Source organism: Micromys minutus (assembly GCF_963924665.1).
Source record: "Micromys minutus genome assembly, chromosome: X".
Classification (NCBI taxonomy): domain Eukaryota; kingdom Metazoa; phylum Chordata; class Mammalia; order Rodentia; family Muridae; genus Micromys; species Micromys minutus.
The window spans coordinates 79,417,455-79,443,016 of NC_137970.1; the positions used below are offsets into that span (position 1 = coordinate 79,417,455).

A 25,562-nucleotide genomic window follows, 5' to 3' on the forward strand; every position below is an offset into this window, starting at 1 on the left:
GGGCATCAAGCCCCTCCGAGACCAAGGGCCTACCCCTCCTGTTGCTGTCAGGCAAGACCATCCCTTGCTACATATGTATCTGTAGCCATGGATCCCTCCAGGTACACTCCTTGGTTGGTTGTCTAGACTCTGGGAGCACTGGATGATCAGGCCAGCCTAGTCATTTCTAAGCACACTGAAAAAACAATAGCCACTTAGGTAGAAACTCAGTGTGTGCTGGTGAGACTGAATAAGAAGTTTTAGTAAAGCAGGCTGAATGCTTGGATTACTCAGTTCTGTGTGTTCTGGGACTTAGCAAACTACATGTGCGCAGGAGTTTATAAGCATTTGCAGATATGACAGAGGCTCTGAAGTGACACAGTGAAAGAAGGGATACGTGAGAAAATTAAAACATGTGTATGATCATTTTCCCCACTCAGAATATGGAATCAAACAATGAAGAAGCTGAGAACGTGAACACAGGAAATTTAAAAGCAAAAGGCATAGAAACTAAAAATATGCAATTTGAGACACTGTCTTCTGCCTCAGCCCTGCAAGCACTGTCCAATCTCCTGAATCCAGAAGAAGAGGATGACTTTGATTTTGAACAGGTAGTCATATACTTACAGATAAATTAGTTGTATTAAGGAAGTTGTAGAACTATATTTGAACAACTCATTCCTATCTTTTTGTGGGAGCAGAACTGTGTCATCTGATACATGAATAGGAGGCTGAAAGGCTTATTATGCATGAGACTATAACCTCTTGTACATTTCTAGCAAACATAATTATATTTTTTTTTTCTACACCACCTGAACACTGAATAGGAAAATAGTTCTGTAACTATGGTAGCGGTAGCCACATTTCAGAATGTTTGTCATTTGTATTTATGGTCAAAGAATGCTTGACAACCATTGCAAAGAGCAGTAGCTAGGATTGTTTTTGCCTAGACAATATTTCTACAAAACAAATACTTTCAATTACACAGTATTAATTTATTTCCCAATGTGAATCTCTTAATTTTAAAAAAAGGTCTGCATATGAAAACAGCAAAACACTTTAAGCCAAATAATAGAAAAATAGCTTTTGTCTACTAATAGGGGTCCTCAGCACATGTGTAAATAAATATGTAGAATTTAATCAGGTTATTCTCATTTGGGGATCTGGATAGGTAACATCTTCAAGCCTTGGGACAGCAGGGTGGCCCACGTTTAGGATAGAAGAGTTACTAATCTAAGGCCACAACTATTATTTCCTGGATAACCAAAACAGTGTTATATAATGCCCAGTTTCCCCCTCCCCTCCTTAAATAGAAATGAACTTTGTTAATTAGACCAGCTATGATGATAAAAGTTAAGTGCACAATTATTCTAATATATTAGAATATTTCAATTTGTATAAAAGTATTTTAAAGAATATTTACTGACTATGACCACAAATAAATCATGTTCTATAAAGGTATATATCAATTTATTCCTTCCTAATTTTTTGACATAGTATGAAAACCAAGTATTTTATGAATGGGCCATAAATGCAGTGGCCCAGAACAATATCCACCTTCATTAGGTGAAACAGATCAGACTTAAATAAGATAGGAAATGGAAATAAAATTTGTAGGAGAGGACTATTAAGTCAGTTTGGAGCCAAGGTAAGGAGACATGAAGTTTTAGAGAAAAGCCTTAGTAGAGCCAAATAAAGAAATCTCAAGACATTAATAATAGCACTAAATATATATGACAAATAAGACACAGGGGGAAATGTTAGGTACAATGTATCCATGAAGACAAGAAAACAAGTTGATTTTGCTATCCAGGTTGAAATAGAATGCTAAATTTCCAGAACACACATCTTTGGAAAGGCAGGCTTATACTACATAGAAAGAGCATATTAAATATTTGAAAAACAGAAGCCATTATTATTGAGCAGAACTTGCAATTGGCACTGATGCAGAGATAAAGATCAGCGCTGGTTACAAAGCCTCTCGCCTCTGGTCTTTATGTCTAGGGATGTTTATTTTCATCTAGAGGTATTTCCAAGAAGAAATACAAGTGTTTATGAAAATAGAGAGACTATAACATCATTTTACTGAATTGCACAATTCATAATAGAAAATTACCATAATAATATATGATTGTGTATATGTGGGTTATAAGCAATTTTGAGATAATTGGTCATTCAGTCATCTCAGTACAGATAGCATTAGAGGGTATAGAATCAGAGACTCAGTACAGTGGGAGAATAATTAATGCTCCTCCTGAACTATTAAATTTTCCTGGAGGGAAAATGCCTTTCATTTTTAACATGCATTAATCCTGTGAACCAGGAAATGATTGCAAGTGTGATGTGTTTTCTAAAATGTACTCTGAAAAACAGCAAGAGTACTGTTGCATACACATTGGCTCATTTGCACTATCCCTCTTCTAAATGAATTGTTAAGTCTCTGGGAGATTGGGAAGAGAGTCTGTTGTTTTTCAAACTCCTGGGGGGAATCTCAAGACTTATGGGAAATATGATCCCACCAATCTTCAGACACTGTGACAAGGATGTTCAAAATCTCTCCAGTATTACCAAGTGGCATGGTTTGGAATGACAAATTTCTCTGATAATTGGCTGTGCGTACATGGTACAGGCTTAAATGATACCCTTATAGAAAACAATTACCAGGTGATATTTTAATATTTCACTCTATCTTCTCACTTGAAAATTTATTTTTAATCAGTTATTTTCATTAAGTTCATAAATTGGAACTCCCCTCCACTCTGATACACTCATCCAATCATAACTGTCCATGAAGAGCATATCAATTTTGGCTAAAATGTTCATGGTTTAATTTCCACTGATTTCAATTTTCAGTGGAAAGAGACACTGCAAAATAAGAGGCCCTTATGTTCCAAGAACTGCTTTGCTCTGATTGACTATTAGTATTCTGATGATTAATAATTTAATAAAAGTACCACACATTCATGTGACCTTGGTGATTAAACAGGAAAAAAAAAGGCCCAGAATACTATTGGAATTTTCACATAAAAATATCTGCAGTTTCTTAACTCCTCACACAAAGCTTTTAAATCTCCTTTTCAAAAACAGTAGTTACCGTCTCTCACACTGCAGAGATGTACATATTATTTTCTGATTTATAATTGTTGGAATAATTGAGCATCATAAAGATGCAGGTGAGCTGCTGGGACATATATTACTCTTCTTACCCAAACAAGACCTTGTAAGTTCTGAAAAATGTCTGAAGTTCTGGATAATGAGGGCAAGAACTCAAAAAGGGGACAGGTAGAGGTGGTACTTTGCCAGGATCCAAGGAGATAAGGATATTTTGACTGTCAGTAATGAGTACTTCAGACTCTGATGTTAGAATGAACAGCTAGGAAGAAATTAAGTTTGTCTTGAAATAGCAAACAATCTCTGAAAGAAGCCAGGGAAGCAATGGGGTAAATATATGTCACACTGACTTGGAAAGAGTGAAGATTTTTCTGTGCACATTAAAAAAATCTGTAATAAAATGATAGCAAAATAAGCACATGGCTATATTAAAACAGAAGTGGTTTGGCATTCATCGGACACTATGATGTGGGAGTTGCTGCATTAGGAAGTGTAGGAAAGAGAAACATTTCATCCCCAAAGTAGGAAGAGATAAAAAGTTACCAGGACTATTAAATGGTTCCTTTGGTGTCTAACTTCTTAGCTTTTGTTTACTTTTATTTCAATAGAATGCTCCTATAATTCTGTCTTTCATCTACCTATAAACAAACACTGACTAAACCCCAAAGTGCCAAGACTTTCCTACTAACCTTCATAGAGATGAATGTGGTCCATTCCTTCTCTCTCAAGGGATACATGATTCGCTGGGCTGGAACCAGGGATTTAGTTCAACCAAAAAAATCAATTCGACCTCAGAGTCTATTAAGCCAAATACTTTTTTTCCTCCGAAAGGACAAGAAAAGCACATTGAAAAGGATAGTTGGATCTGTGTCTGTATTGTATAACAATAGTGAATAATTAAAGTGGAACTTTTTTAGAGTGTTTAGAAAACTTGACTGGTTTAAGTTATTAGTGATATTTATTATACAGGTAGTAGTTACAGAATACTGGACTTCTCTTCTTTCCAAGGTACAATGCTCATCTGCTATTGGCGCCATGGGCCCTGGGAATATTGGACCACCTAAAGCAAAAGAGTCCAAAGGTAAGTTATTTAATAAAGTAGTATAGATAAATAGAATCAATATGGTATTTTCCTCAGCAAAGTCAAAGAGTAATAAAAACTAATAGTTCATAAGAGGAATTCATTAAATGACATTGTATTAGATACTTCAGGTTACTATGAAGGTATATCTTGAGTGTTTTCACCACAAATGATAAATATATGAAGTAATACATATGACTTGATTAGTCATTCCACTTCAAAACATTTTGCTGCACATGACAACAAATTAATTTTTAATTTGTCCATTCAAACCAAGCATGCAGTTTCTGAACGTTAAAGGGGTGAGTTGAAGCAATCGTTCCCATGATGTGCTGCCATTTACATACAAAGATATCATCTTACTTCTGCTGTATGTTAGTAATTTTCTAATAAGGAAAATAATTTTGCCTCCAATTGTCTGAATTCCTTGGTACATTTTTTTGGAGCTAGAAGCCTGAGGAGCTCATACATTAATTAGTAGGTTTCATTGTAGGCACATTGCTCCTCCTCTGCGGCGACCATGGGGATCTCAAAACCTTTTGAGTCTTCGTTTTCACTCTGCTATAGAATAGCAATTTCCAAAACCCAATTTATTAATACAAGTTCAGTAAATATCTATTGAGAATCTGTTATATACCAGGAAATATGATAATCTTTGAGACTACGAAGGAAATCAAAGTGCTGTTCTGAAGAAGGAAGTAAAACAAATAGCTATGTAATTTTACCTTACATTGAAATTCTTCTAAAAGCAATTTATGGAGTTCCTTAAAAACATTCCTGGCCCAGGGCCTAGGATTCAGGTTTAGTAGTACTCATCTAATGCTGTACAAAATCACAACTCACACAAATAAGAAATCGATTTTTTGTGACCCAAACATTTTTTATGTGTACATTGTCACAGAATTGAATATTTTACAAACCTTTGAACATGTAAAAGCATTAATTCTGTTGTTCCTGATCAAAGTTATCAGAGGATGACCAGAAAGGGGAAACACATTTTGTTCATCGAATTAACTTATTTAAAAGGTAGTGTATAAAAAATGTTTAAAATAATGGATAAAATGAGGTCTGAGAATGCTTTTAAATGTTACAGGTATTATTACTGTTTGTACTCAAAAGGCTCTTTGCCCTACTACAGAGATATTCACTACATGACAGACTAGTTCACATCTGGATGGATTTCTGTACTGTCATATTTTCAATAATGTGGGTCTAATAATTTCAACAGTTGGAGGGCAATGAGTCATATGTAAAGTGCTATATATGAGCCTGTACTTCGGCTTTGGAAAGCTCATGCTAGATAGAAGCAGATGATTTGCAAAAAATTGTGGAATTGAAAACCTGACCATCAGGTACATTTCTGGGAACTCGTTAAAAGGACTGAAAGTAATATTCTGAGCCTAATATTTTGTGCCAATGGAAGAAATGCAAGCTGGGCTTCTGCATGCTTACTGAAGTCTCTATATTTTTAAACACTTAAAGATAATACATAAAAACCAAAGCACCTGCTCAGCTCTGCATAAAGGACAAGTGATAGAGATTTTCTTTAAAGCACACATGTGCAGTAAGAAAATACTGCATTAAAACGTAATCATCCTAGCCACTGTTTTCCATGTCTTTAATTCACATTGTTTTGTACAATTACATAACGCACACACAGGAAATGTATCAAAGGGCTTTTTTAGTAAAACACAATGCATGATAATATAACTCTAATCAAATCAAATTCCTTGCCCTTTAGTTTTTTTATGTAAAAAATTATACAAGATCATATTTGTGCTTTGAAAACTATGTATAACACCAGCATAACTATACTGAATATCTCCATGCCATCTAGTTATAGATTATCTTATTTTCTTCTTTTTCCTTATGTGCTTTTTTTCTTCAGTTATTATTACATTTATACATTGTATTGGTGTATATTGATATTAAAGGTAAATTGTAATTTAGTTTATGTGGACCAAAAATAAATTAGTGATTACAAAGCACAATGCTTCTGATCACCTTTCCCAAATGAGTATAAAAACCATTAACAAGCAACAGCAGCAGTTATCTCTTCCTTTTTCTTCAAAGCTACTCCTGAACCCAAGAGTGATGAAAGTGACAACATCTGGAATCCAGAAGAGGTTCCAGAAGGAGCAGAGCATGACGATATATGGGATGTTCGAGAAATCCCTGAGTAAGTCATATGACACCAGGAATGTGTCTAGATGCTTAGGTTGATGTGTTATCTAATACTATTATATTTTTATACAATTCAGGAATGAATTATACTACCTAATAGATAATACTACAGTGTCATACAGAGATCACACACAATTGATTATTTTTCCTGTTCTAGAACAAAAACAAATAATTAAACACAATGCCTCCCTGTTAGTTATTATCTAGCAATAGTAAATTTTTTAATAAATTGAACAATTTTATTTCAAAAGAACAAAGATAAATGTACATATTTTAAGCATTTTTGCATAAAAGTATACGAATACATTTTTGTCAGAACTTGATTTTGTTTAAAGGTTTGATATTGTGCATTAAAATCTTACTAGTTACAATGAGCATAAAGTACATGTAAAACAAGATGTAACCTGGAATTAGTCAAAGTTTTCTTGGTGTGTAAAGATTAAGCATAATGGTTTTTCATTTTCTTTTCTTTTTCTTTTTTTGGCCTTTGTTTTTTCTTGAACTTCATATGGCCTGTGAGAGGTTTCTCGGGTGCTTTCTGGGGTTAGCATCCCATTATCAGTGACTGCATATTATGTCTGTTCTTTTGTGACTGGGTTATCTCACTCAGGATGATAGATGCATCCATTTTCTTAAGAATTTCATAAAGTCATTGTTTCTGATAGCTGAGTAGTACTCCAATGTGTAAATGTCCACATTTTGTATCCATTCATCTACTGAAGGACATCTGGGTTCTTTCCAGCTTTTGGCTATTATAAATAGGGCTGCTATGAACATTGTTGTGCATGTGTCTTTGTTGTATGTTGGAGTTTCTTTGGGGTCTATGCCCAGAAGTGAAATAGCTGGGTCTTCAGGTAGTACTATGTCCAATTTTCTGAGGAATCGCCAGACTGATTTCCAGAGTGGTTGTACCAGTTTACAACCCTACCAACAGTGGAGGAGTGTTCCTCTTTCTCCGCATCCTCACCAGCATCTGCTGTCATCTGAATTTTTGATCTTAGCCATTTGGTTGGTGTGAGGAGGAATCTCAGGTTTGTTTTGATTTCCATTTCCCCGATGGCTAATGATGTTGAACACTTCCTTAGATGCTTCTCAGCCATTTGATATTCCTCAATTGAGATCATTTTGTTTGCAATAGTGAAATCTATATTCAATTTTAGTTTTGTTTAATGGAGAACTACCAGTAAGAGAAAAACAGCTATTAAATTATAAAAATTCATGCAGACAAAATTACAATACCATGTTTGTGTGTCAAAGACCTACTTTTAATTACTCAGTATTCTGTAGTTTCAGTCAAAGGCTGTCCTCACTGTAATTATCAATTATTTTGCAGACTTCACTAGATCTTTCAGGGCTCTGCTCAGTAAGTATTCTGTATATTTTGCAACTGGAATTCAATCTTTGCTTTGCAGCCTTTTCATACAAAATCTTTTCGTTCTGATAGAATTTTACTCTTCCAAGGAATTAAAATAATATTTACATACATAGATAAAATTCATGGTTAAATGAATTTAAACATTTCTGTCTTAAAATCTGGAGCATTTAAAACACCTAGAAACCAAGTATCGCTGGCTTATAATGTACTTTGCTACAGTACATCAGATTAGTCTTGTAGAGTACATTATACATATACATAGCATGCTTGTGTTAGGTTTAAGTGTTTTGATTTGTGTTTTGTTTTAGAGTGGGTAAAACCCTAGTCCCTGAGCTAGCCTCAAACTAAGATCTTTTCTCTATGTCCAAGTGTGCATCTTCATGTCTGGCCTACTTTATTCTGAAAGACATATGACAAATGATCTGACAACATTTTTAAGTTTAACTACAAACCTGTCCAATAAATATTTTTTAAATTGTGATCTTATGTTGGTTTTGAAAATAAAAGCAATGGTAGGCCACACATAATTACCTGAAAGGAAGGATACAGCTTTCACATAAATAAATCCATGATTTAAAACCATTTATCTGAGTGGTTGTTTTTATAGGTCCATGTCCTGGTTGTGGTTACTATTGCTATGAGGACGCAGATGACTAAAGCAGCTTGTGGAGGAAAGGCTGGCCTTGGCTTACGCTTCCACAGTACTGTTCATTATCAAAGGAAGTCAGGAGGACTCATAGGACAGGAACCTGGTGTCAGGAGCTGATTCAGAGGCCATGGAAGAATGCTGTCTCATGGCTTATTCTCCACAGCTTCCTCAGCCTGCTTTCTCATAGAACCCAGACTACCAGCCCAGGAGTGATACCATCCACAATGGACTGGATCCCCTCACCCCCACAAAACCAATCACTAATTAAGAAAATAGGCTGCAGGCTTACCTATGGCTTGATTTTTACAGAGGCATTTCCTCAATTGAGGCTCGCTCCTTTCCAACTACTTAGTTAAGTTGACATAAAACTAACCATCCCCTACCATTAGCATTCTTTTAAAACCTGCTGATAATGGCATCATAAAATTTATAGATAATCTTAACATCTTACATATTTGGGGGGGGGGGATTTTCCATCTCTTTGTTTTTAGATTAAAATAAAAGTAAACCAGTTTAGGTAACAATACTCATTACATGATTTACATTCTACAAAAGTAAACATGTTCAAAAGGAATAAAGTTTTAAAAAATGTCAAACTTCTTATCCCGCTCTGGATCACCCATTTAAGAATAATCTAATTTTTCAATTGACAAAATTTACTTTAAGTCTTTTAAAAGAAAATTCATATTTGGATACCTATGTTGTAAATCTAATTTTTAAAATAAAAATAGATTTTTCATATAATATATTCTGATTACATTTTCCCTATACTTTACCCCTCCTAGTTTCTCCCTACTTGCACTACAATCAAATACACCTTCTTCCTGTCTCTCATTACAAATCAAACCGCTCTTTAAGGAATAATATAATAGAATGTATAATAAGATTAAAAAAAACAAACACAGCAGGATAGAACAGAACAAACAAACAGAAAGTAAAGGCAGTAGAAACACACATAGACACTGAGACCCACTTATTGACATTCAGGAACACAAAGCTGGAAGCCGTAATACACAAAAGACTTGTAGGGTAAAAATGAGAAAAAAAGTTTAAAAAAATAAAAAAGATAAAGTTAAAATAAGATAAAGGTCTTGGTATGACATTTTGAGACACCACAGAGTTTGTTTTCTGTTAACCTCTCTATTGCTGGACAGGTGACACAGTTCCATGTCTAAAGAATGAATAAAGTAACCCTCAAGTTTTATGGTGTCCACATATCAATATGAAAGTCACTCATTTGTCATATTATAGAATAAAAGTCTCACATCCATATGCAGCCAGCTCCAAGCTAGCGTCAATGTCCACTTTTCATCCAGACATTTGAAGTTCTCCAGAAAGAGCATCTGTCAATGTTCAAAGTGAATAATCACTCCAGTCACGACATGCTCTACAAGAATTTTTATCTTGATTTTTTTTTTTACCTTTTGGATATATACTTCCAAAATGTCTTAATATGGAAAAAAGAAGATGAATAAATAACATGGGGGCCACAAAAAGAAGGATTGCAAGTGACCAAAGGGAAAATAATAAGGGCCTAAGCGGAGTCACTGGCTTGAACAGAGAAATGTAAGGGTCAGTTACTTCAGGGAGTCTGAATGAAGATTTAGCAGTTCATTAGATATGAGGGATGGCAGGATGATGACCTTATTATCTAGGATCATAGATGGGGAAGAACAGTTTGGTGTTGGTCACATAGACTCTGAGGTGCTTTGGGGACCTCAAGGCAAATCTACATAGTATGAACTAGGCTAAGTGCAGAAACTTGAGAAATTGCATTTTAGTCACATGCATGCAGTCCAGTTCCTTCCATTTTATCTTAACCTGGATGAACCTTTATAAATACTTGGTAGACATCACAGCTTATTAAGAGAAAGGTATTCCATGTCAAAGCTACCCATTTCTACCTTCATTCAAACTTAATTTCTGCTTCATTCTTGTACTTTATTTATGAACTGTAAGAAATTAAACATAGTTTCCACCTTTATCATCTTCTGTCACACAATTTCTCTGGGTGGAATTGATGATTAAAAAACAGCTTATAGATCTGAGAATATGGGTCCTTTGTAAAACACTCTTCTAACATGTGTGTATGAGGCCCTCATTTAGATCCCAAACACTGAGAGGGACAGGAAGAGGAAGGAACAAGAAGGAACAGGAAGTGAAGAAAGAGAAGGGGGAAGAAAGATGAAAAGAAAAATCTTGTAAATCATCATTTCATTCTATTGGAAGAACTAGAGTACCTTCTAGGTGGGAGCTTCTATCCATTTTATCCCTAGAACAAAGGAAGTATTTGGAAATTGTGTGTAGGGGTGTGTGTGGAAAGGAAAGCCTTTCCTGTAGAAAGAATTCCATTGGACTTTAATCTAAATCCCATAGTACATCTGTCACAACTATACTACCACTGTTTCTGTTATAGAAGCTTAGAAGCAAAACAACCATAAAGATCAGGTAGTTCACACCTGTCTCTCCCATAACAGGTAGTTCACACCTGTCTCTCCCATAAATCATACAAATTTTGAAGCCTGTGCATTTGCAGTGTCACCAAAGTCATGTAGTGAATGACAGGCCGTATTAAATCTGAAGTGTCTTTACATTGTAGTTTAAAGTCAGCAAACTAAGGGGTGTATGTGTGTGTGTGTGTGTGTGTGTGTGTGTAATGCAGGAATGGGTACAGTATTATTCTGAGCCAGTTTATTCGAGGAATTTTGTTGTTTTTTTTTTTCTTGTAATTCTATTTGGTGTGTACTATAAGTTCCTTCAACCCACTTATTTGGCGTAGAACTGAAGCAGGTAAGCTTTACTTTAATAAACAGTATAACAAACAAAAAGTACAGTCCTGCCCTTCAGTGTTTAAAGTTTTGATTGAATTTCCAGGCTTCTATTCCTTTGTGAACTACTAGATATTTGAAAAATAGTGAGTATTTAATCTATTTTAGTCCGATCCTTTCCTTATGTTTTTGTGCTAACATGACCTCAAAAGTCTTCTGTTTGTTTTGTGTGATGTGACAGGAAATTGTTCCTTCACCTGATTATTGTCATTGAAACTGATATTTTTCAGGTATGAGATTGTATTCCAACAAACTGTGGGCACTGAGGATGTATACCTAGGATTAACAAGAAAGGATCCTTCAACAGCATGCTGCCAGGAGCTGGTGGTAAGCTTCACCTCATTTGCTCCATTTTGTATTGAACCATGTAGATAACTAACTACTATTTCATAGTATTGTAAACAAAAATATAAACTACAAGTCAAATAGGATAAAAGATTTCCTTCTCTAAATTGGCCTTTCCCTGTTCTTGGGATGACTCAGTGTGTGTTGAGGAGCTTTGAAAGGTGTTTTCTTTGTGATTTTCAGATCTGATCCTTCTTGCTAAAAATAACTGTAAAATATTGCCTAGTTCCCGTATTTGAATGATGACACGACACATGGGGGACCATGTCACCACTTTTGTAACAACAATGGTGATGGCAATAATAGCAGTGATAGCAGTTCAGTGTTGCCTATTCAATCCTCATAATCATTTTTTTGAAAAGTCTGACTCAACCCTAGAATGTGAAATTCAACTCACTTTGGAAACATGTACACATAATTGGTGTTTTAATTTTATTTTTTAGATCAGGGACTTTTGTTTTTTAAAAAAAATTCTTTTCCTTCTCTTACATGATCAAATGCTGAGGTATCCTCAGGAGATACTTAATATATTTTCTCAAGAAAATGATAAATGGACTCTCCTTTTGGCAGTAGCTTCAAGTTTTCTATTATTAACAAAATCTAAGACATTCAATTGAATCAAGTAACATAATGGGAATAGTGACTTTAAGGACCTCAGGAGATTTTTCAAACTCTAATGAGTTAAGATTTCAAGTGATCTTGAAGAAATTAGCTCCCAGGGTCTTAACAGTAATATTCAAATTTCTCTCTCTTAAATTACTGTAAAATTATGTTTTTGATGTCTAGTGTTGAGGATAGCTCTAAGCTCTGGAGAAATTCTAGGCTCTAAATAAATAAAACTGTTGCTAGTCTATCCATTTTTTCTTATGCAAATTGCTATTAGTTTTAATATTAAGGGTATCGTGAATAAAGGATCTTGGAAACAAAATCACATCTCCTAACAAGAATATACAGTTTATCTAAAACCAAATAAAAATATAGAGAGAATATATGTGCCTTCCCTCAAGTGAATTTATAATCAACTAGAGGGAAACCTAATAGAGATAAATTGATTTTATTATTAGCAATTAAATTTAATATAGGCAATTGTAAGTCTAATAAGGAGTTCATATTTGGATAAAGCATAGACCCCAATGAAAAGCAACATCAATGTGTGTGTGTGTGTGTGTGAGTGTGTGTGTGTGTGTATGTGTGTGTGTGTGTGTGTGTGTGTGTGTGTTGGAGGACAACAATTTGTGGTGTCGTTCTCATCTCATAAACACCATCCACCTCTTTGAGACAAGGTCTTTCATTGGCCTGGATTTTACCAATTAGGCTAAAGTGGCTGGTCATAGGCTCTGAGGAGACAAACTCATGTCTTGGTACTTACAAGGCAAGTGTGCTATCAACTGAGCCATATCACAGCCCAACTCTATGCCACTCCTATATTTCTTTTTTCTTACTTTCATTTCTTTTCATATTTATTCTGCATCTTTAAATACTTAACTGAATTCAACCACATACCAAACTTTGTCCTAAGTGCTGACATGCATAGAGAAATCAGAAATAGTCTATATATTGATTTTTAAAAAATTTACAGTGAAGATGATAGATGTCTTTAAAAAAATCCCTGTAGTTCTGTATGGTTAGTCTATATGTGGAGGAATGTAACAGGTATAGAAATATCAGAGAAAGATCAGTTAAGTCCATTGAATGAATAGGATTTCTACAGTGGACAAAATGCAAAGAAAGGCTTCCTGAGCAGAGAAAAGAGCATTTGAGAAAGTACACAAGCATGATATATTTGAGTAAATGGTGATTATAACAAGAATCAAGAATAAGTGTGGGCAATATTATACTGGTACACTGACTCTCAAAACAGATTTTTTAAACATTTTTTAAAAATTCTCTGACTTGGGTTAGAAATGCTTAGATCAGAAATAATAAAAGAAATAGAAACATGCAGAAGGTCATGGGGTTTGATTTGCTGCACAGAAAATAATCAACCCCCTAAATTTTAGCTTGTATTTATTTCTATGAGTAAATGAACAGTGACCTCCATTTTCATTGCTTAACTCCACTGGCAAGACTCAGAGTAAAGAAACTGTTGACCTCATCTGTGCTGGTTAGTTTTTGTCAACATGGCATAAGCCAGGGTCATCTGGGAAGAGACCTGTGTTAGGAAAATGCTGCCATCAGATTGGCCAGTAGATGACACAGTATATGCATTTTCTTTATAGATGATGGATGTTGATAGTTCCACCCTACTGTGAGTGGTGCCACCTCTGGGCAGGTGGTCCTGGGCTGTAAGAGAAAGCAAACTGAACAACCAAGGAGAATCAAATCAGTAAACAGCACTCGTCCATGCCCTCTGCATTAATTCCTGCATACAGATTCCAGCTCTGACTTCCCTCATTGATAGAATCCGACACACCTCCTCCAACAAGGCCACACCTCCAAATCCTTCCTAAACAATCCACAAACTGGGAATTAGGAGTTCAAATGTATGAGCCCCTGGGGGTTCGTCTCATTCAAACTACCACAGATATATTTCTCTATACCTCATGAGTACTTACATTTTAAAAAAATTGTCCTTTCCGTTTTTTCCTTTCCCTTTTTCTTTTCAAGATAAGTTGTCTCTGTGTAACAGCCCTGGCTGTCCTAGAACTCAGTATGTATAGTAGGCTAGTTTTGAACTCACAAAGATCCTCCTGCTCTATGGCTCAAGTGCTGGAATTAAAGCCATACACTACCACTGCCCAGCTCCTTTTCATTCTTTATATTCTCTATCTTTCTCTCTCCCTCAGGTCTTTACTGTATGGATTTTTTATAAATATCACTGACTATATTGTCTTTGAATACTAGCATATCATTGTTTGCTATAATTTCTTAATTCAACAAATACTCAGAGACCTTACTATGTGCCAGATGCTATTGATGGACCACACAGTGGATAAGTAATGTTGAAAAAATAAAAACAAATTTCTCCTTCTCTCTTACTGACAAGACCAAACAGTCCCTAAGCAGCAGTGCAGTTGGAGCTGCTAGCCAGACTGAACAGATTTTTCACAGATTCATCAACAGGAAAACAATGACACTCCCCCAAGGGAAGGAGATTGTTACTTATGCAGACAGTGCTAACAAGATCACTCTTCAATCAGCTACTCAAATCTTTTGCTCACAGGATAATATCAAACTAAAAGGGTCCAGATGGCAGGTAACCTGAACACTAGGGTAGACTGTTGCTGTAGGGGCAACTGTACACTACAGCTAGCTACTTTATAGCCTACCTCTGTACTACATACTTGGTGTGTGTGTGTGTGTAAATATATAAAATGTAGGCTATAAAATATGTATATGTTTTCTATATTTGTTATATATACTATATATGATATAGACTATAAAGTATATATATACTTGCTATATATACTATATATAATAAAGGCTATAAAATATGTATACATACATATGTATATATACTATGTACTTGTTATATACTGTATTTGTACTCAGCATAAATGAAATGAGAAGTTCTGTGCTTTTCAAGAGCTAAGAAGCTGTGTGAGAAACTGTCTCCTGGCAACCTCCTACAAGACTGGGTGCCTCCTACAAGGCAGAGAGACAGATAAGAAATAGCAGCAAGGCAATTCCTCAAAGGTTACTTATTTTCCCACATTTCCAGAGGATTCTAATATGGTCTGCCAGTACCTAGGTCACCCAATAGTCTAACCTTGCTTACACAGCCTATGTGGATACTTCAAAGCCACTTGAGTGGCATAGTGGAGACATTTCACTACACTATGAAGAAATGATTTTTGTCTTGCTGCTAACTTTCACTCAATAGTAGGACAAATAGCACATGGTTAATAGAATGTTTATTATGTGCTAAGCATTCCTCTAGAAGCAACACATTCTGCCTTCTTAATCACCACATCACAACAGACATGGATGTTCTTTTTACTCCCATTTTACTGATTAGGGTACAGAAGCACAAGTAATTAATTTGTTTAAGGACATACTTGTGTAAGATCTGGCGGAGCTAAGGCTATTGGAATCTGATTGATGTGTGGGTAAAGTGATCTAAGTGCAAAGAAAGAAAACCCCATGTTACTCAGCAATGGAGAAGGCATTTGACCTGGCCATTTGAAAGACAGGCAGCAAGGGATGAAATGCGTTCTGAACAACATGATAGGGAAGAATAGAGCCATGACAGGATGAGAGCAGGTGGTGTGTTTTCACTTCCTTTTTTTAATTTTAGAGATTATAATATGACTACATTTCTCCCTTTCTTTTTCGCACTCCAAACCCTCTCATGTACCCCTTCTTGTTCTCTTTCCCATTCCTGCCCTCTTGTTTCCATTTGTCATTTTCAATTGTCATTGTGTGCGTATGTGCTTTGAGAACTATTTGTGAAATTCTTAGAGCTCCAGAACACATGTAGACATGGAAAGGATAAGACAGAATAAATGAAGTGGAGCTAGATGTGAAAACCCTTGAAAGTCATTCTAAGTGCTTTGGCTGAATAGTGTGCCCCTCAAATTCCTATATGGAAACCCTGTTTTCAGCAAGATTAAATTTGAAGATGATGCCTTTAGGAAAGAGATTCGGGCCAAATCCTGTGAGGCTCTCATGCTGGGCTGAGTGACTTTGTAAGAAGAGACACTATAAAGTTGACTCATTGGTTTTCTACCATGTAGCGACACAGGGATCACCTATATATTAGGAAGAAGCTCCTCACTCTAACCAACCCTACTGTCACTCTAATTTCTGATTTCCTGGTTTTGGACCTGTAAGAAGATAAAAGTTTCTACCATTTCAGTTACTAAGTATTTGGTTGTTTTCTATGTATATTTATAATTTCTTTTTTATTGGTTATTTAATTTTTTACATTTCAGATGTTATTCCCCTTCCCAGTTCCCCACCACAAGCCCTCTGTCCCCCTTCCCTCCCACTGCCTCTATGAGGGAACTTCCTCACTCACCCACCCACTCAGCAGCTTAGCATTCCCCTCTCCTGGGTCATCAAGCCTCCAAAGGGGCTCCCCTCCCAGTGATACCAGATAAGGCCACCCTCTGCTACTTGTGCAGCTGGAGCCATGGGTCACTCCATGTGTATTCTTTGGTTGGTGGTTTAGTCCCTGAAAGTTTGGTGGGGGGGCGGCTGGTTGGTTGATATTGTTCTTCTTCCTATGGGGTGATATTGTTCTTCTTCCTATGGCGTTGCAAACCCCTTCTGCTTATAGTCCTTGCCCCAATTCCTCCATTGGGATCACTATGCTCAGTCCAATGACTGGCTTCAAGCATCCCCATCTGTATTGGTCCAGCTCTGGCAGAGCCTCTCATGGGACAGCTCTACTGAACAGTATACTGTCAGTAAACACTTGACATCAGCAATAGTCTGTTGGTTTGGTGTCTGCAGATGGGATGGATCCCCAGGTGGGGAAGTTTCTGGATGGTCTTTATTTCAGTTTCTGCTCCACTCTGTGTCCTTTCATTTCCTTTTGACAGGAACAATTCTGTATTAATATTTTTGAGGTGGGTGGGTGGCCCCATCCCTCAACCAAGTCCTTCCTGTTGGGTCCTGGGGACCTCTTGGGTCCCTGACATCTGGAACTTTCTAGGGGCTACCCTTAGTTTCCTCTCCCCAACTGCTACACACCTACTTTCCAATTCCTGACCCTCTGGACTTCTCCCCATCTCCTTCCATATCTGAACTGCCCCCCTTTTTCCCTTCCCCCTCTCTTCCTCCCAGATCCCTCTACTGCCCAGAGATTAAGAGCTCATTAGATTTCAGCTTTCCTGTTTAGTAAATAAATGTTTTAAAGGGGGGAGTGAGTTCAATGATGGCACCTGTATTTCAAAAGAACTCCAGAGGCAGTGTGAACATGTACTGCCCTTGGTTTGCTGATGCTGATACGGGAAAAGGGTAAGTTTGGAAAATCTGGCGATAGCAAGTGTCTCAGCTGTGACAATGAGGTTGGGAAGCAAAGGAAGTGTTCAGTAAACATTTTGATGTTAATATGAATAGGGCATGGACAGAGCAGTGGTGGCACAAACCAGGGAGGCAGGGGCAAGTGGATCTGTGTATTTGAGGTCAGCAAGGTCTACAAAAGGAGTTCCAGGATGGCCAGGCATACATGGAAAAACCCTGTCTTGAAAAAATAAACAAGCAAGCATTTATAGGGCCCAGAACATGGTTGGTGTGATACATAAGGGAGAAAAAGAACATCAAATCTGAAAATGCACAATTCTAGTATTTTTCTTTCACATATTTCTCTTAATATATTTCTTATTGGGTGTTAGAATGTGTGACCACAATGTACTTGCTGTTAATCATATTTGAAATAAAATAGGTATGAATGATTTTAGGCTATGCACACACACACACACACACACACAGAGAGAGAGAGAGAGAGAGAGAGAGAGAGAGAGAGAGAGAGAGAGAGAGAGAGACAGAGACAGAGACAGAGAGAGAGACAGAGAGACAGAGTGTGTGGAAGGGTGGATTTGAAAGATACTGGAACTTGGAGGTATAGAGCCACTTGGAAGCACAGGAGGCCCTTAGAATGAAGTGAACGATCTGAGAACTCAGAAACATAAATTATTATTCCAGTTTTAGGCTAGGTATTGAAAACCAAGGGGAATTAGATCAGTCAAGTGAGGTTGGGATTGTGGTATAGAATTAGAGATACAAAGGTGATGAGAGAGGAAGAATTTCCATCATAGAAACAGGGTGAGAAAGAATGGGAACTCACCTGATGCCTGAGAACAGGACTGACAGAGTCACTGTGGTTGACGAGTGAGGCCCATGAAGACATGGGTGACTGTGATAAGTAGGGAGATAGTCTGACCTCTGCAAAGGAAGCAAGTGGGTATGAGGACTTAGGCCTGTAAATTCCCATTTTCACACCTCTCCCTCTTTCATGCCCAAAACTGAATGCTCTACAGTCATTCTGCTAAGTGATTCATTATTTGTTCCAGAAGAGGGAAAAAACAGCCTGCCAATGATTTAGTACTCCTTCTTTGAGGGATCAGTATTGATAAGGAAACAATCTCGTCTGACCTAACAAATGAGGTTGCTTTTTGCTTTGTTTTTCATGGTCACCTCTTCAGAGTTTGAGCTGGGAGTCTTCTTGCCATCCTCGAATCTCACTGAGAACAGGGAGGGTTCAGGGGTGGACCAAAAGTCAGTCACTACCCAGCTGGTCCAGTCAGGAATCACATCTTTATCACATGCATTTATTTTGAAAATGCTGTCAAAATAATTCTAACCCGTTTACTGAGATTTCATGAGTTTCTTGAATAGTGTGCTTTTTGAATCCCGTTTTGTGTCTTAAGGTTAAAACAGTCATATTCATTTACTCCTAATAAGTAAATAGCTTCGTTAGTAATGAAGTTGATTATCTTTTTCCATTTAAGATTCTAGAGGACAGAAACCTATTTTGTCTCGTTTTGTTGAGCTTCTTGATTATGCTGACCTTGTTTGATTGGTTATATATCAAGATGTGTATCTGGGAGCAGGATATTTGAGCTGTAATAGGATTCCTTATTATCAGCTTGAGGCAGCACAGTAAACCTTCGATTAAATTTCTAATAGTTCTTTCAGTAACATGCATACATTTATAGTTAATATTATAGCATTACTTTATAATGATCATGGTGGTAGGCGAGGATAACAAATATCTTCTTAAAAGCTAACATAATTGTGTTGACTTAATATATTTCTGATTATGAAAGTAATATGTATTTATGATAATAAAAATACAAATATGAGCAGTATGAAAAATAAAAGCCTTTCACAGTGAAATATATAATAACTCCAAGAAGGCCTTAGAATCATGAATGAAATAAGGGTACAAAATGTCTTATACACATATTATATAGTAATAAAAATCATCAGTAATTTCACATTTCAATGAGGCCATTTTGATGTAGTTTCATCAAATGATCAAAATCACATGCCCTGTAATTGTTGTGGCAGAAACATTTGATTATAGACTAGCAGTTTCATAACTTGAAAACCATCAATACTTAAGGTATGGATGAACAAAGGAAGGCACATAGAATATAAGCAATTTTACTCTAAGAGTAGAATGGTTATTTACCAGAGGCTGGAGAGAGTGGGGGGGTGGATAAGAATGGGGAAAGCAAGGTTAGTGGGCAGTAAATTATAGTTACACAAGAGCAAGGAACTCTGGGATATTATTGCACAGCAGGGTGACTCCAGGCAATTATTAATTATGGGCTGTACATTTCAGAAGGTTAGAAGAAAGGATTTTCAGCATTTTCACAATAAAGGAAGGATATGTATTGGGAGAGAAAGATAGGTTTAACTTGATTTAGACATCACACAGCGTCTAAATGTATCAAAACACCATGTGGTTCCTCATTAATAGAAATATTTTCCAAACATTTTTGCATGTGCATGTGATTTATACATGTGTGCTGTGTATATGACCGATGAGGAGATGTGGTGTCCATGGCAGCCATTTGGAGATCAGAGACAATCTTTGATGTTTATCCTGACTTTCTACTGGGCTTGAGATAGGGTGGTCTCCTTGTTTGCTTCTGCATGTGCGGCTGGAGATTCTTGTCTTTGTCTCCCATCTTGACACAGGAGCATTATGATTACGGACATTCTCCTGTACATGGCTGCAAATGAGTTCTAAGGATTTGAACTCAGGTTTACTCCAAGTCCTTTGCCCACTGAACCATCTCCTCAGCCCAATATGTACATTTTTGTACATAAGTTAAATAAAACATCATTAAAGAAAAAATGGAGAGAAGAATTAAGATGGATACTTAGAATTGCAGGGAACACCATTAGATTGGTTAGATAAAAGTCAGTCAGCCAAACAGAAACGAAATGAAAAGCTCACAAAAACCAGGAGTCTACGTTGTACTGACCAGCTGCTTCTTGACATTTGACCTGCTTTGGGGTGTGGTTGACATACTCTACTGGAGAAAACTGACTTTCCCTTTGGCAACAAGAACCAACTACAAGTAGGCTTCTCATTAAGGGTGGGACTTTGTGTCCCCTCTCTCCTTTCCCTTCTCATTCCCCATGCTGGAACTGTGTCTGTTTGGGACCTATAGAGGCCTTGTGTGTGCTGTTGCATATTCTGTGAGTTCGTTTTATCACCTCTGCTGTGTCCGGAAGACTCGGTTTCCTTGTGATCATCCACAACCCCTGGCTCTTACAGTCTTTCCGCCTCCTCTTTCACACAGATTCCTTGAGCCTTGAGTCTGACTAATACATCCCATTTAGGACCAGAATAGCTCAGTCTCTGCACATTGTTGAGGTGTGAGTGTCTGTGTTAGTTCTCATCTACTTCGAGAAGATTCTCTCATGGCGGTTGAGCAAGTCTATGGATATGTTATTAGGAGTCATTTCATTGCTATGGTCCTTTAACACAGTGTTTCTCAACCTGTGGGTTGTGACCCCTTTGAGGGTTGCTTGGCAGATAGTAGTATTAATAAGAATAGCAAAATTACAGTTGTGAAGTAGCAATGGAAATGATTTTGTGATTGGGTCACCACAGCATGAGGAACTGTATTAAAGGACTACATCATTAGGAAGGTTGAGGACCACTGTTTTAGCAGAATAAGAGTAATAGGTTTTCCCCTTGGGGCCCATGACCAATCTCGTCTTGAGGGTGCTTGTATTTTTTGTCTTACTACAGTTTATAATATTTTTTAAATTTATTTTATTTTATTTTATTTTTAAACTCAAGATTTTATTTCCCTCCTGGTCTACTCTCCTACTGTTCCACATTCTATACCTCCTCCCTGCCTTCCCCCCCATCTCTGTAAGAATGTCCCCACCTCACCCACCCCACCAGGCCTCCAGTTTCTTGAGGGTTAGGTGCATCTTCTCTGACTGAACCCAGACCTGAGAGTCCTCTCCTGTATGTGTGTTGGGGCCTCATATCAGCTGGTGTATGTTGCCTGGTTTGTGGTCCAGTGACTGAGAGATCTCAGGGGTCCAGGTCAAATTGAGACTGCTTGTCCTTCTACAGGGTCGCCCTTTTCCTCAGCTTCTTCCAGCTTTTCCCTAATTCAACCACAGGGGTCAGCAGCTTCTGTTGGGTGCAAATATCTGTGTCTCATTGGGGGTGGGGTGTTTTTGAGAGTGATAGAGCAAGGGTAGGTTGCAAGGTTGTGAGGATCTAGGAGGATTTGGGATATGGGAAAGGATATGATCAAAATATATGATATGGAAAAAATTAAGAATTGGCCAACCCTCAATACATAAACATATGCACAATACCAAGTGGACTTAGCAGAGTATATTTACAGGCATACACATACACCTATGTAGATGGTGTGTGTGTGTGTGTCTGTGTGTGTGTGTGTGTCTGTGTGTGTGTCTCTCTCTGTGTGTGTGTATAACAGTAATAACTAAAAGAGAGTTCATTGAATTTTGGAGGTGGAGAGGATGAGGTATAAATTATGCAAACTCAGGGATGAGTCTCAAAAAATAAGTGTGAGAAAAAAAGAAATGAAAAGAACCATTTTTTGTCTTTGGAGGACAGCAGCTTCAGTGGTCTGAGCAGTGGCTGCTTCAAGAGAACCAAGGAAGCACGGCTGAAAGGAGAGCAGAAGCCACACTATTTTTTAAGGAAGTTTAGTATAGAAGAGGGGAGAGAGATGGATCAAACATCAAACTTGGGAAACATTCTAGAAGAGGATTGTTTTGAATATGCTTTTAAGTTAATGGAAGATTTTTAGTCCTTTATTAACATTTACTTTTCCCCTATTGTGTCACTAGGGCAAATGAAAAAAACCCTAAAAAGTATTCCTCGTTTAAAGGGTGCCTAGGAAAGAATACATGCATTTTCACTTACTATTCCAGGATATCATCCTTTATACTCAGGGGCCAGGGACTATTAACTCCTGCCTTAAGAGGGTCAGTCGTGAGTGGGTAGTACTTACTGGGAGCATGCCAGACCCTGAGCACCATTCTTAGCAACTAACCACTAAAGGATAGTCTTGAAAATGAAAGAATTTCTCTACACAACCACACCGAAATTGCTCTGCTCAGCTTTAGAGACCCCGATTAGAAAAGGAGTTTGTCTGGGTGTGGTAGTGCATGCCTGTAATTCCAGCACTCAGGCAATGGATACACAGGGATCCCAAGTCTGAGGTCAGCCTGATCTACTACATACTGATGATACTCTTGTCCCTGAATAAAAAGGACAGTGGGAGAAAGAGTTTGGAACTATGGGGCGACCACTCTATTGAATTCTGTGCTGGTGGCTTTTTCCTCTTTGAAGCAGCTTTTCTCTCTCCCTTGATGATCTAACTCCTGGTTTTCTTCTGGTATCACTGCATTCCTCCTTTCCGTTGCTCCTATATCACTGTTTGCAGTTTCCTTGAGCTTTGACCTATGTCCTTTCCCCTCTATCTGTTCTCCTTCGGGTTAGTCTCTTGGCTTACTTCCCGATTTTTTAGTAGGTGACAGAAACCCAAAATGTCCATAAAAGAACTCATAATTCTGTTCTTTGGCATCCTTCTCATTCAGCTTTCTCACAGCAATGCTATTTACTAGGTCCAAGAGATAACAGCCCTTGCCTAGCACACAGCAGGCTCAGGCGAAGACCCTGACTCAGCACTCATTTCTCTTTCTTTGATATTTCATGGTCAAGCCGTCAGCAAGTCTTATTTGTTGTACTTCCAAAATATATTTTAAAGCCCGCTAATTTTAATTACCACAGCAATTGATTTTATGTTCCAAAGGACCACTAATTCTGGCCTAGTCTGTTTTGATTTTCCTCTGACTCATCTCTGTGCTTCCACTGTTGCCTTTTGACACACAGTGTAAGGGATCTTTAAAAAGTAAGTAAGTTCCAGCACTTTGTGGGGTAAAATGGGAGAATGGTTAGTTCAAGGTCAGTGAAAGCTACACAGTAAATGTGAGGCTAGGCTGGACTATGTAGCTACATTTTTTTTCTTATAAAAGATAGCAAACAAATGTACAAAATTAGATCATGCCTTTTTTTCTTACTGGTTTTATTGAATATATTTTATTTACATTTCAGATGTTATCCCCTTTCCTGGGTTCCCCTCCATATCCCCTATCCCATCCCCCCGCACCCTGCTTCTATGAGAGTGTTCACTCTCTTCTACTCCCCGCCCTGACATTCTCCTACACTGGGGCATACAGCCTTGACAGGACCAAGGACTTCTCCTCCCACTGCTGCCCAACAAGGCCATCCTCTGCTACGTGTGCAGCTGGAGCCATGGGTCCGTCTATGTGTACTCATTGAATAGTGGTTGGTTGTTTGGTGTTGTTGTTCTTATGCGGTTGCAAACCCTTCAGCTCCTTCAGTTCTTTCTCTAACTCTTCCATTAAGGACCCTGTTCTCAGTTCAGTGGTTGGCTGCAAGCATCCGCCTCTGTATTGTCATGTTCTGGCAGAGCCTCTCAGGAGACAACTGTATCAGGCTCCTGTCAGCTTGTACTTCTTGGCATTAGCCATATTGTCTGGGTTGGGTGGCTGGATCTCCAAGTGGGACAGTATCTGGATGGCCTTTCTTTCAGTCTCTGCTCTAAATTTTGTCTCCATATTTCCTCTTGAGAATATATCTGTTCCCCCTTCTAAGGACTGAAGCATCTGCACTTTGGTCAACCTTCTTCTTGAGCTTCATGTAGTCTGTGAATTATATCTTGGGTATTCCAAGTTTTGGGGCTAATATCCACTTATGAGAGAGTACATACCATGGTTGTTTTTTTGTTTTGTTTTGTAATTGGGTTACCTCACTCAGGATATTTTCTAGATCCATCCATTTGCTTAAGAATTTCATGAAGTCGTTTTTAATAGCTTAGTAGCACTCCATTGTGTAAATGTACCACACTTTCTGTATCCATTCCTCTGCTGAAGGGCATCTGGGTTTTTTCCAGCTCCTGGCTATTATAAATAAGGCTGCTGTAAACATGGTGGAGCATGTGTCCTTGTATGTTAGAGCATCTTTTGGGTATATGCCCAGGAGTGGTATAGCTGGGTCCTCAGTTCCTCAGCTATGTCCAAATCTCTGAGGAACTGCCAGACTGATTTCCAGAGTAGTTTTACCAGCTTACAACACCATCAACAGTGGAGGAGTGTTCCTCTTACTCCACATCCACAGCAACATCTGCTGTCAATCTGAGTTTTTTATTTTAGCCATTCTGACTGGTGTAAGGTGGAATTTCAGGCTTGTTTTGATTTGCATTTCCCTGATAACTAGGGATATTGACCATTTCTTTAGGTTCTTGTCAGCCATTCAGTATTCCTCAGTTGAGAATTATTTTTTTTTTTAGTTCTGTCCCCCACTTTTATAGAGTTATTTGATTCTCTGGTGTCTAACTTCTTGAGTTCTTTGTATATATTGGATATTAGCCCTCTGTCTGATGTAGGATTAGCAAAGATCTTTTCCCATATCATGCCTTTCTTTGCATGGGCCCCTAATGCTTTCCTTTGGCACTTACAACAAAATCCAAATGCCTTTATCCTGATTTGGGAGGTCCTATGTCATCTCAGTCTTACCTTCTTTTAGTTTCATCTTAGCTATGATGTTTCTCCATTCCCTTTCCTCCCTCCAAACCCTTCCACAGCTCCCACGCTCTATGAAAGATAGTAAGAGCCAGTGGGTCAGGGAGTTTCCTGTGAGATTGTGTCTCCTAGTAAAATCAGAAGCTATGTTACTAAAGTCTCCCCCAACTGTGAGCAGAGCATGGATGACACCATCAAACATGCCAAACTGGGTGGGGACAAGCCCACAGGTCTCAACACCACATAAGGAACTACAGCAATTGAATAAAGCTGGTAGTGGGAGAAGGGGGTCATCCTTAGGAAAGGACACACCAATTAGATGTCCTTTACCAACTGTCAGCCTCCTTGTAACATTATATGGACTAAATGGCTTATATTTAGGAATATATGCATATACATAATATGCATGCAATAATTGATGAATATTTTTCTAATTAGAAGAGTTTAGTATAGTCAGTGAAGGCCTCAGGAGGCACTATTTGAGTAAAGATTTACACGAGA

General features: G+C 37.7%; 1 protein-coding gene across 1 annotated transcript in view; it reads left to right on the forward strand.

Moving 5' to 3' along the window:
• Positions 1-422: 422 nt before the first annotated feature.
• DNAAF6 (dynein axonemal assembly factor 6) overlaps positions 423-25,562 on the forward strand; it is a gene marked incomplete at both ends in the record, with an annotated part of 37,012 nt that continues 11,872 nt past the window's right edge. Inside the window, 4 exons of the mRNA XM_080910675.1 lie at positions 423-590; positions 4,099-4,171; positions 6,245-6,350; positions 11,438-11,534. Of these exons, the coding sequence (XP_080766801.1) occupies positions 423-590; positions 4,099-4,171; positions 6,245-6,350; positions 11,438-11,534 (444 nt within the window). The remainder of the gene's footprint in view (positions 591-4,098; positions 4,172-6,244; positions 6,351-11,437; positions 11,535-25,562) is intronic.